Source organism: Heliangelus exortis, chromosome 14 (genome assembly GCF_036169615.1).
Source record: "Heliangelus exortis chromosome 14, bHelExo1.hap1, whole genome shotgun sequence".
NCBI lineage: Eukaryota > Metazoa > Chordata > Aves > Apodiformes > Trochilidae > Heliangelus > Heliangelus exortis.
The window spans coordinates 385,456-398,011 of record NC_092435.1 but is presented as its reverse complement, the minus strand read 5'-3'; the positions used below and the strand labels follow the sequence as shown (position 1 = coordinate 398,011).

General features: G+C 56.4%; 1 protein-coding gene across 1 annotated transcript; it reads left to right on the top strand.

Moving 5' to 3' along the window:
- Nucleotides 1-364: 364 nt before the first annotated feature.
- Nucleotides 365-9,859, top strand: EDA2R (ectodysplasin A2 receptor). The gene is made up of 9 exons (XM_071758125.1): nucleotides 365-547; nucleotides 5,301-5,411; nucleotides 5,841-6,019; nucleotides 6,400-6,485; nucleotides 6,767-6,931; nucleotides 7,407-7,553; nucleotides 7,883-8,358; nucleotides 8,948-8,996; nucleotides 9,387-9,859. The coding sequence occupies exons 2-9, from the start codon at nucleotides 5,325-5,327 to the stop codon at nucleotides 9,680-9,682; spliced, it is 1,485 nt and encodes a 494-aa protein (XP_071614226.1). The 5' UTR covers nucleotides 365-547; nucleotides 5,301-5,324; the 3' UTR covers nucleotides 9,683-9,859.
- The last annotated feature ends 2,697 nt before the right edge of the window (nucleotides 9,860-12,556 follow it).

The window sequence follows — 12,556 nt, the reverse complement described above, 5'->3', positions numbered from 1 at the left end:
GGGAAGCTAAACAAATCCAGATCTTCGGGACCCGAATCCTCGCCGGGGGCTCCCGGCTGCCTTCCCCCCGTCCCCCGCACCACCTCTGCTGCCGACTGTCGGTCCCACACGCACACGAGTGTCCCGGAGGTTTCTCTGTGGTCGCATCGCGGCCGGTACCAGCGGGACGTCCCATCGTTGCTCTGCGCGGACACCGCGTGGCGCTGCGGGGCTGCCGAACCGCCGCTCCTGGGGCCTGTGTCTGCCGGTCCCGATTCCGGTCCCGCTCCCCCAGTCCTCTGCTCGCTGCCTCTCATTTCCATATCCCCGCCCAACCGGAGGCGCCCACCAATGGGAGGCGGGGACCGACGGGGCGCTCCTCACTGCCCGGGACCTGCATGCGGGAGGTGGCGGAGTCTCCCCGGGCTCCGACCCGGTCCCAGTCCCGGCACCCGGTCCCGCTCCCGGTCCGCACCTTTTCGCCGGTGCCTGTTGCGCTCCCTATCTGTACCGTCCTGCCTGCGCTGCCCAGCCCGCCCCACACCGTCCTGCCGGGACCGGGACACAGGTAACGCCGGGGTCCGCGCATCTGCCCGCCCGCCCTCCCGCGGCACCGGTCCGGATCCCGGTGTCACCGCCGGGTGGGGGCTGAGGCGGGAATCAGGGGACTGTCGGGGGTTGCGGCGGCTCCCGCACCCGAGAGGGCAGCGGCGGCGATACACGTGGGCTGCGGCCGGTTCCGGTGGGCACCCCCGAGCGCCGCGGGGAACGGGACCGGGGGCTGCGGGGACCGGGGGCTACGGGGACCGGGGGCTGAGGGGACCGGGGGCTACGGGAACCGGGGGCTGCGGGGACCGGGGGCTGCAGGGGGCGGGAGGCGGGGGGCGGGGTGATGCGGGGCCGAGGAGACCCTCGCCGAGACGTGCCCGGGCATATCCCGGCGCTCTGCCCGCCTTCCCGGGGGCGGGCGGCGGGGGGCGCCGGAGGCTCCCGGAGGCTCCCGGTGTCTGGCCCGGCGCGGGGCAGCGGCGGGGCTCCGGGGGGAGCGTAGGTCTTGCCGGGGCTTGCCGGGCCATGCCGGGCCGTGCAGCCGGCGGGAGCGGGCGGCACCGCGGGGACCGGCGCCGGGCCGCGCACCCCCACGCACCGCCTCCACCCACGCGTAGGTCCCGCCCCGCACCCGTCCCGGGCCCGCAGCCGGTGCTGGGTCTCGGTGAGCCCTTCAGCAGCGGTCAGCTCCAGGGGCCCACGGTGCTGTGTCCACCCGTGACAAGGCTGTGGGTGTCTCCACCTGTCGAAAGGTGTCAAGCATTTTAAGGGCACACTTATGTAGTTTGAGTACTGGCTGTAAATTCTTTCATTCGTAGCAGTCATTTTTCAGATTTCCTGATGTTTTCCTCTTCTCGGTGTAATGTGTGAGTTTCTTTGTGATGGTGTTTAAGCACTGAAGAAAAAAACAAGCACTTCATAGAGACAGAATCCAATCCAAAGAGGCTGAGTAACTATTGCAAGCGGGGCAGTGACATTTGCAAAGAAGCAGGTGTGGGTAAAAAAAAACAGGTAGAAATCCAAGGTTTTATGACAAATGGTAGATGTTTTGAGAGTTCTGCTTTAGATAACTAATAAAGAAGAGTGGGAATCCACGAGGTCGACAGCCAGAACTCAACAAGCATAGTGATGGTCCCAATCCATAGTGATTTATCACATTTTTTTTGCAGTGAATATGGAAATAGAGCCCTGTAGGCATGACCCTGGGGTCCCCAGAGCTGCTCCTGTGGGCACATGGCACCAAGATAGCCCTTTGGTCAGGGATAAACCATTCTCCTGGTGGGTGCCTTGTAGGACTCTGCAAACCTGAATGGGAGCAGCAGCAAAACCTGGAGCCATGTGTTGTGTCCTGCATTGGGGGAAGGAGAGGGGATACTTGGCAGTGTTTCAGATCCCTCCCCATGCATCCTGCCTGAGGTTGGGGTGCCAGCCACTCCAAATGAAACAATTTGTGGCCAATCTTGTGAGCAGGGTTTCCAAATACATTGGGAAATGTGCTGATTTCCAAGCCACATGAAAAATGTTCAGATTCAGCCTTTCCCCCCTCTTTGTGCTTCCTTGAGCAGTCCCTCACCTCCAAGGCATCCTTCGGGGGAGGCAGAGTCAATCCCAGCATGGTCTGTAGCATAGAGAGGCACATGGGGATGCTGTGCAGACAAACCCAGGGCAGACTAATGAGCTGGAGCAGAGGAATGACTGAGTGAGAGACTGGGGCTGAACACAGCCATACATGAGGCATGCAGTAATATTTTCCAGATAACATTTACTTCTTCCCCTCTCTGCTTTTCACTCGCAGTTCTTTTTTAGGATTTCAGCTCTCTAGTTTTATGTTCCAGTATATACAATTGTCTCATTGGAGCCTGGTGGGGCTGGTCTGTGAAAGCTCCTGTGATGTCCTGCCAGCTCTGGTGGTGATGCAGAAAGGCTGCCTCTGGTGTGTGGGTGTTAGAGCCCCTGCAGGTGGGTCTCAGCACACCCTGTCCCAGCCAGTCAGAGCCCCACAGCTCAATGGACCAGCCCTGCTCATCCCTGCCTGCCTACCCCATGATCAGACAAGGAGAACCAGAAGCACTGACACTGTCACTGATGAGTTTTTGAGTGCCCTTTCCCTTACTGATATTCTTGCCCTTTTTTTCCTACCAGAATCCATTAGTGGGACACAAAATAGATTTATAAATGGTTTAGGTTCCCAGATAGTCAAATTTTTTAAATGACATTTTCAGAAGGAAAAGAAAGTGGAAGAACTACAGCATTGCCACAGAGATGAAACACCTTTTATTTCCTGCAGGGAAACTCATTCAGCAACTGATGTTTTTGCTGTCTTGAGTAATAACACAGTGGGGAGCACACTGTTCACCCTGCTCAGGCATGTTGCCCCATTAAGACAACAAAAGAGACCTTTAAGAAATTATGGTGTTTTTAAGTTAGTAGTTAAGTTGCATCTCAAAACAATGGCAGTACATTCTGCTTCCTTCCAACTTGAACTGCATTGATATTTCTGCTTGGCAAATAAGATCTGTTGCTCTGTCTGTCACCTTGAGCCCCTGTGTAGATTCCATACCCCAGCAAGGGCTGTGCTGTTGGGTTTTACTTTTCAATTTTGGCTAATTAGGACCAGTTGTTTTAGTGCCTCATTAGACTATCAGAAATCACTGCTTTGCCAGGGAGGTTCTGTGTGGTTTGGATGTATGCTCCACTTACAAATTAAATGTCTTGGTTCTCGTTTTGTTAAAATAAGAAGTTTTAAACAAAAAAATTTTAAAATCCCACAGCTTTGAATTTCATGCCAGATATTCAACAAAGTGTTTGCTCCATGTTTGGTTGTGTTGAGGCTCGAGAAGCAGCTCCATGCCTCCTCTTTCTGCTGGCATGCTTGGGGTGCCCCTGTTCCCTGCCATCCCCACAGTGATCCCGGTGTGCTGGCAGATGTCCAGGAGCTGAGCTGGAGCCAGGTCCCTTTTGCTGTGTAACTATTTGGGAAACTGGTTAAAGCTGTGCCTCTTCTGGGGAGATGGGCTGTGGGAGATGAATCTGTCTGAAGGGCAGAAAAGTCTGTGGATACCTGAGAGAAAGTAGTTATGTTGTGTTTGCAGGACAGTTTCACCTAAAAGACTGCAGGTTTGGGGGCTTTGGGTGGGTTGTCTTTTTTCTTCACCACTACTTCTTTCTTGAGTTACAATGGGACTTTGGACACTCAATGAAAATCCGTCCTTTTGTTCTCCTGACTCCGTGTCTTGGCTCCTTTCCTGTTGCCTGCCACTCGGTTTCATACATCATAATGCTCTTGTGACAGTGAAAGCCTGAATTTGAAAGCCTGAAATTGGGCTCTGGAGCAGAGTATCAGCAGCACTGTCCCTCTGCTCTGGGCAGAGGCACTGGCTGGTGCTGGGGGTGAGGATCAGGCCGTGCCAGCCCTTTGCTGTGTGTCACCCCTGCTAGCCCGGCTTCCCCCTTTGTAAATTTTTCTTTGTGCTTTCAGCTGAACCCTCACACTAAACCCTGTGCTCCTCCTGGGGCACTGCCACCCAGCTGCCTCTTCTCCACCTTCTGAGATGGTGACAAATCTCCTTAATTTATTCGGTCGTGTCAGTAACCTTTATGATATTTATAGGCTGTGAGCATGCCCCTCCCGAGATGTTTGCCAGACAAATTTAGCTCCCTCAGCTTCACATCACTGGTCCTGCCTCCTTTCCTTGCAAGCCGGCCGTGCCGAGGGGTGACTCACGTTCTGTGCTCGTCCGGGACAGACCTCATCCCCGATGAATCTCAGTCCCTCAGAGCCTGGGGAGCTTGCCCAAGCCCCTGCTGCCAAGAGGCAGCCGGTGAGGGAGTGGTGGGGGATTAAGCAGAGGAAGCCTGCAGGGGAATGCTGCTGGGACCTGGGCACGGGGAGCTGGGAGGGGAAAGGGCTGTGGTCCAGGCTGAGCCTTCCCTCCTGCCCAGGGAGGTGCTCTGGGCTATGGTTGACAGGCCAGGTTTTCCCAAGTGGCTTGGGCTGTTCAGGAGCATTTCCAGGTGCTCCCTGCTCCTGGTGGGTGCTCAGGTGTTAAGGGGATTTGCTCTCAAGGATGGTTGAACACTGTTTCTCTCCTGGTCAGTCTAGTGAGGGTGGATTTTATTCCAGTTCTGTCATCACAGTATGGACCCACCTAGAATATGCAGAAATGAGCAGACAGCCCCAAAAGTCCAACAAAATTTCTCAGTTTTGTAGCTTCAGTCTGAATCAGATGTTTTCCAGGGAGGGCTTCCAGGTCTTCTGGGATCCTGCAGGTGAGCCCCCCACTCAGCCAGAACATGTGTGGAACAGGAGCTGGGGCAGCTGACAGGGCTCTGGGCTGGCCCAGCAGGGCCACAGGAGTGTGTCCTCTCGTGCTGGGGACACAGCCAGCCACCAGTATCTGATCATGTCAGACCAGCTCAGCCAGGCTGGTCAGAGATGGGACTTTGCTGGGACTGAGCTCTCTGCCTACAGCCCAGGGTGCCCAGACTCACTGCCAGGCTGTCAAAGTCCACTGGGTTCCTGCAAATCCTCACCTGAGCCATCAGTGTGTCAGGTCCCTTACTGGAAATGAAATCTCATTTGCTGCATCCTGAGGGCTGTGAGGAGGCAGCAGAGTGGGGCAGTTCATCCCCCACCCTCCTCCTGCCACAGTGACATCCGTGATGCGCAAGCAAACAGAACAGAAACTTCTGCCCAGAGAAGGGCACCCTGCTTGTCTGGAGAGTGCTGCAGCTTCTGTGACCTCTCTGCCCTCTCCTTCTCTCCTCCTCAGGCTCCCAGCACCTCTCTGGCCCCCATGGCTTGCCAAGAGAGTGAGTACCTGGATGAGCATGGGAAATGCACCCCCTGCAGAAACTGCATGCCCGGGCAGGAGCTTTCCAAGGTAAATCTGCTGCCCTGGAAGGACCAGAAATGATCCAGCACTGAGGCTTTTAGAGTGCCAGGGGAATTCTTTCCCAGCCTTCCTCTGGAAGGGTAATCTTGGGTTCTGGCACTTTGGGAAGAACTGGGGCTTGGTGGGAAGGGACAGTGAACAGTTTTTTTCCCATGGTAATAATGTGGGAAGGGATTCCAGGCTCTGCTTCTCCCTTTTTGTTGATGGAAACCTGACTTTCCTCCTGGTCACCCCAGCCAGGCAGCACTCAGCATCCCCATGGGTCTCCATCAGAGCTGCTGTGGTGCAATCTTCCCTCAGCTGGCTCCCAAACTCCCTGAGCAGCAACCCCTTCACCCCTTGTCCCCAAGAAAGGACATAATTTCCCTGGATACTGGTTTGGGTACCACAGCCATGCCCTCCCCTGGTGTCCTGCAGGACTGTGGTGATGGCAGCGGGGGGGACGCGCAGTGCATCGCCTGCCCTCCCAGGAAGTTCAAGGACAGCTGGGGTCACCATGGCTGCAAGCCCTGCCTGTCCTGCGCCCTCATCAATCGCCTCCAGAAGTCCAACTGCACAGCAACAACCAACGCAGTCTGTGGGGAGTGTCTGCCAGGGTGAGTGGGGCTGGGACCCCAGCTGCAAGTGTGCAGGGAGGGGATGGATGGGGGGATTTATGGAGCAGTGGAAGAAAACTCTTTCTGTGCCTGGGTTATTTCTGTGGACACCAGGGTGGCTAAGCCCGTGAAAATGAGTGGCTGTGGACCACTGCAACTGGTGGTCCCCAGCGAGGAGGGCAGATGGGTTTAAGGAGCTGCTGAAGTGAAGGTTGCTGTGAAGAGCCCAGGAGCTGCAGACCCTGTGCTGCCCAGCAGTCTGGCTCCTGAGAGAGGAACCAGTCAGGGCTCTGGTTTAGAGCCAGACATGGCTCTAGGCTGGGGTGTTTCTGTGGCTTCATGGAGCTGTTGATCACTGTTACCCTCTGCTCTCTTGGCAGGTTCTATAGGAAGGCACGGATCAGTGGGCAGCTGGACTGGGAGTGCATCCCTTGCACCAAGCAGACACCTACCTCTGAGCCTCAATGTACGTCCTGTCCCTCACTGGTGGGAGCTGAGGCCTCTAGGGTCAGGGGAGGTGGTGAGGACATGGCAGAGCAGGTCCATGGTACATGCCAAGTCACAGTAACCATGTCAAGGGTGTGCACTGGGACATGCACCATCCTTTCACCTCTCCTGCTTGCTGGTCACTGTCCCACAGACCTGCTGGAGAAGGCATGGTCATCACTCATGAAGAGGGATGGGCAGGGAGGAGGTGCCCAAGCCTCAGGATTAGGCTCCAACATTTTGCGTCTGGTGTGTTTGCAGGTCGGTCCAGAGTAAACCTGGTGAAGGTCGCTGTCCCCACCGTACCACCACAGGACACTGCTCTCCTTGCCTTGACCAGCAGTGCCCTGGTCATCATCGTGCTGGTGCTTCTGGCCCTCTCCATCATCTACTGCAAGCGGTTTTGGAAGAGCCAGTGCCAGCGAGGTGAGCCAGTGCCTGCAGAGCTTCTCTTCCTTCTCCCTTTGCTGTTCAGACCTGCCTGTGTCCCCATCTCACCACGTTGTCCCAGTGCTGCTGCCTTTGCAGCATACAGTGACCCAAATGTTCCTCTGCTCTTGCAGAACAAACCCCTCATCCTGCTCCTCACATTTGCAGCACCTCTCTCACACTTTGCCCACTCAAAGACATGGTGGAGCCTTCCTCCTCCTTGGTGCCATAATCAGGAGGAGGAGAAGACCCTTTTGCAGTCCCGGCTGTCTCTCCTCTCCCCTGGGTTTCCTGGGGGCAGGCTGAGGTCCAGCAGCTCTCCTGTGGGACTGGTGAGGGAGGAGGGCAGCAGGATTTGTGGCTGGGGTTGGGACAGGCTGGCATTCAGCTGGCAGACATACTGCAGGGCTGAGGACGTGCTGGGGACACCAGCCAAGCCTTTGCTCAGGCTGCTTCTCCTCTATCCTCCAAGTCTTCCTGAGGACTCAGAACTTCTCAAGCCAGCGAGCGATGTTCCCAACTGCGGCGACACCCGGCAGATTCCTGTGTGAGGAGCAGATGTCTGGTCCCTGCTGCCTGGGCGTGAAGAACCTGAGCCCCTGCTACAGGCAGGCAGAAGGTACCTGCTCCTCCTGGGGGAGGGAGGAGGTTGGTGCTGGGCTACAGCTTGCAGGGTACTAGGAGGTACCAAGATGCCCTTTAGGCAGGAAGGATGGTGTCTGAGTCCAACCAGCATGAAATTTGGAACCTCTTAACAAATACCTGCAGACCTTGTACCCGGAATGCTCTCGTGGAGCCCCTGCAGCTCCCACTCTCCCTGCCACCCTGGGATCAGCCCTGCACAAAACTTGCTAGGAAGGCAGAGAAATGGCTTTGCCCTGTGGTGGAGCAGGGCACAGGGCTCTGGATGTTCTGGGCTTTGCTGAGCCCTGCCCGTGTCTGTTTCAGGCCCCGTGGAAGCAGTACAGTTCATCTCAGATGGGGAAGCCGTGGGTCTCCAGCTCCCCTCTCTCCAGCCAGACATGGATGTGCCTCCAGCTGTGGCGGTCGGCACTGCCTCCAAAGCCCACCTGGGCAGGAGCCTGCTGGAGAGCCAGCCCCTCATCCGAGCCTCAGGCCGCGGGGACTGCCTGGCGGGGGTCCTGCCGCCCGCTGCCCCCCGGCAGGCCCAGCCAGAGGCCCTGGTGCCCCTCTCCTCCTGCGCCTCCGAGATGCAGCACAAGTGGCCTCACGCCCCGGTGGAGTGCACCGAGCTTGACCTCCAGAAGTTCTCCAGCCAGGTGGAGTTTGTGGGCAGTGAGCGGCCAGAGGAGGCGGCGAGCCGGGCAGTGCAGAGGATCCCGGCAGAGAGCGGGGGGCTGGGGCGGGACCGGTGCCCACCCCCCACCTTCCCCAACCCCACTGCCGAGAGCCAGGAGCAGCCGGTAAGTTCCTCCAGACCCATCGCTCCTCCAAACTGCTGCAGGGCTTGGGCACAGGGTGCTGAGCTCACTGGTGGCTTAGGGACATAGGCTACAGTTCATTCATGTCTGGCACTAACTGGTAATTACCAAAAAAGTATTTGCCAGATGTTTAGTGATGTGTCAATCCACAGGCCATGGAGGTGTGACCTGCTGGGATGGTTTCAAACACCCAAAAGGCTATAGTCAGCTCATTGGATGTATAAGCATCCTCTACCCTCCTTAAACCATCCTCCATCCTGTCTTTAACTGATGTTCTCTGGACTGGATCGTGTGCCCCTGCTCTCCAGGAGGCTGACCTGGCAGCTGGTTCCTCCTCCCTCTCTGCTGAGCTCATAGTGAACTCGGCAACTGAACCTCAGTGGTGCCTCAGTCTGGCAGCGAGATTTCTCAAACAGGTTCACTCCAGGTCACCATTTAGGGGAGCAGTTTGCTGGAAGGCACTGGGTGCTGGAAGGATAAGCACCATTCCTTCCTGATGGCCCTGGGAGCAGTGACAGGCGTTGCTGTTCTCACCAGACTGCCACCAACCTTGAGGTCTTTATCTTGCCAGGTGGATGATGCCCAGAGCCTCGTGACTCAGATCAGCAGCACGGCCAAGGGTAAGTGTCTTTCCAGCCTCAGTCTTTGCTCTCCAAGTACTAGGGTAGCAGAGAAAGGCTGATCCTCTAAAGGGAGATCCTTCAGAAGCCCACCGTGGCTGCATGGAGGTGGCTTTCACAGCCTTTGGTGCTAGTTTATGGGTAGATTTTCTGTCATACTGCCTTGAATGGTCTGCAGGTAGCTGGCAGGTGGACACCCAGTTGTCACCTCCCTGAGACTGAGCCAGCTGCATGCTGCTGAGCTCTGAAGGTGATGTTGGAGGAGATACGTGCCCTAGTGGGGTGGCATTTCACCAGCTCAGCAGGGATAGGGCTGGAGCCTGGCTGCTCTGTTTATCTTTAGCCCAGGCAGACAGGCATGTTTCTAACCCTGCTTTGCTGTGCCCCCAGGTCTCCCAGTAGCAGAGCTGCCCCATTCCCTGGTTCAGTCCCTCGCCTTCTTGTTGGACCCTTCCTTGAATGGTGTGAAGAACTTCAGCCACGTGGCACTGGAGCTGGGGGTGGCACCCCAGCTGCTGGGACGGATAACGGGATTTGAGCAGCTGGTTGCTCACTTCACCTGCTCTGGAGAGGCCGTCACCATCCCACTCCTGGCCCAAGCTCTGCAGCGGCTCCAGCGCTTCGATGCTTTGCTGCTGCTCTGTGACCACCTGGCACTCAGCCAGGCCCAGGGCCGCCAGCGCTAGCAAGGGATGGAGGAAACTCCAGGCACTGCGGTACAGGAGAGGCTCCAGCAGCCCTGCAGTCACACGATCTCTGGGGTGCACATGGGGAACACGTGGAGGTGGACTTTGCATCATGGAGCAGGAGGATGCGAGGGGGAGCATCCATCCATCCATCCATCCATCCACCTCTCCCTGGGGGGCTGCAGCTGTGCCTCCTCCTCTGTGCAGGAGGTTTGCTCAAGCCCCTCTTTAGGCCATTTCTCTCTGGCTCTGGTGGCCCCTGTGTCTCAGTGGGGTGCCATGAGTGCCACCCATGCTCTCAGTCTGTGGTGTCCCTGCCCCCCCACACACTCTCTGTGTGGGGCCCCTCAGCCATGGGGCTTGGTCTCCATAGGCAGCCACCCCCTTATGGGCCCAACCATTACCTCCCTCCCATTCCAGCTTTCTCATCCTTGACCAGTCCCGTGCTCTGCTTTCCCAGGTGCTACTTTCCCAGTTTACTTTTTACTTTTATCCATGAGGACACAGGAGACAGACGCAGGGAGCTCCACTGCTCTCCCTTGGGGGGCAGCTGGGGCTGTGCCAGCACTGGGTGGCAGAGCCAGCTTTTAAATTCATCTTCTTTCTTCCCCTGCCCCCCAAGTGGCCTAGTTCTCTCATTTCTGGGGGTAGCTGCTGGGGAGGGGAGCACCCTTCTGTTTTTAATTTTTTCCAGGGGGATTTGTCAGAGCTTGCAGCAGTCCTGCCCACACCGGGTTTCCCGATTTTGGGTGTTGTGTCCCAGGGCTGGTGGCTGCGAGTTGTCAAGCCGTTCTCCAGACTCTGTCCCCAGCCTGGGGGGACATTTTGCCAGTGGCCACACAGATGGGGCTGTGGAGCCCGTGCCGGAGCCGGGCCCCTCGCAGGCTGGCAGCGTGCCGGGGTGCGGGGGCGGCCGGGCGTGCGGGGAGCTGCCCAGGCTGGGCGTGGGGCCAGGGCCGTGGATGGATGGAAGGATGGAGGGATGGAGGGAGGGCTGGGTGGGTGGCTGGCTGCCAGCTGTAGATGCCGTTCCTGCTGAGGTCATGGGCAGAGCAGCCGGTGACCGCAGCCCCCACCACCAGCGGCTCGACACCAGGCGCCTTCTGGTGACATCCCATAAGTGTCACCCCAGCTTGTCCCGGGACCCGGAGCCAGTAGCACTCCTTGCAGCTCTTTTTCCCTCGGGGATATGGCAGGGGCTGGCGAGAGCTGTGTCTTTGTCCCTGTCCCCAGCCCTGGCCGTGCGGGTCTCCAGCAAGCGGCACTGTTCCCCTGCCTCCCCGGCTCCGGCACGGGATTTGCATTTTATCTGCCCGCAGTACCGCGAAACGCTGGCGACCTTCTGGGAAGGCAGCAGCTCCTCAGACCTGCCCGGAGCGGGTATTAATAGCTGCTGCTCTTTTTCCTTTTCCCCATCAAACGCTGTTAAGATTTGAACGTGCTCGGGATGTGGTTAGATAACGGGGCATGGGCAGTTTCAGCTCGAGTCAACAATTTCTCTCCCCCCACTGTCTCTTCCAGAGTCAAGGTCGTTTTATTACTCTTTACTCCCAGAAGTATTAGAGCTTGTACTAATTTCAGGCCGGGGTTAGTCAGGCTCTCGTTGCATTCTTGGGCTGTTATGGAGCAGTCAGGAAAAGGATTGCTAAAGCAAGCACAGCCTGGGGCCAGGGTTTGTTTTATTTTGTTGTTTGAGGTTTATCCGCAGCAGGGAGAGAGTGTTTGGATTAATCACCTAATGAAATCAAATTATTATTTAATCCCTCTGTGGACACACTTAGTCACTTCCAGCAGGAATTAAGATAAATTCACCTACAGCCTCTGAGTAAGGGCATTTGTGTGGCTCAGCTCTCTGGCTCTGGCTTTTAATCTGGAGCCACACTGGGTGGTTTGTCCTGTGTGTCCCTCTGTGTCACCCTGTGCCCCCGTGGTCACTCAGGGTGCCCAGAGCCATGGCAGCCAGGCAGGGTGGCATTGCCCACATCCCCCTGCCCCGCGGCAGTGTCGGGAGCCAGGGGCTGGCAGGACAGGCTGTTCAATTAACACAGTCAGTAATGAGGATGTTGTCACATGTGTGCTGCAGGTCCTCCCGTTTGTGCCTTGGGTTTGTTCCTTCCACACGTGCTGAGCGATTCTGCTGCTGGGCTTCCCACTGGATGGATTATTTTTATTCCTTTTTCTCCCTTCCTTAAGGAAATCAACCCCATTCCCTTCAGGGTTCTCAGGGTAAATTCTTATTTTTCAGCTGTTTGATGGCTGAGCTATGTTACTCATGGTCAAAACTTGAGCCCTGCCTGGAGGCTGAGGGGGGTGGCACACAGTGTGGATGTGTGCTGTGCCAGGTACACTGTGTTAGAGGTGGTCTGGGGAGCCACCAGAGTCTGAAAAAACAGGGCATAACGCTGGGGTTTGGGCATGGGGAACACCAGCAGTCCCTGGGCAGTGGATTTCTTTAGCTGGGAACCAAGGGACTTGATACTTGACTTTTTTGCTGTTTAACAGTATTTTCTGCACACTACATGGAGTAAGGGAAGGAAGTTCCCATGGCTGGATCTCACGTTGCAGCCTCAGGAAACTGTTCGTGCCAAGCTGGCATGGCTCAAAAAGAGTGGAAAGAAATCAAATAATTCAGCATCTGTGCAAACTTTAGCTGAGGCAGAACAATGGAAATACTCTTCTGCTGCAGGGTTGTTTTTTTACAAGCAATTGTTTCTAACACTGCTCTTGTCTGGAAGTCTGATTTGCAGAGGAATTTATTTGATAAGTTTAAATCCAGCCCTGTTCTGGAAAGCTCTTAAGTGTAGACTTAAAATAGGCACATACTTAAATCCTGTTCAAGTGTTTGTTTAAATGAACAACTAGTACATCCCTGGG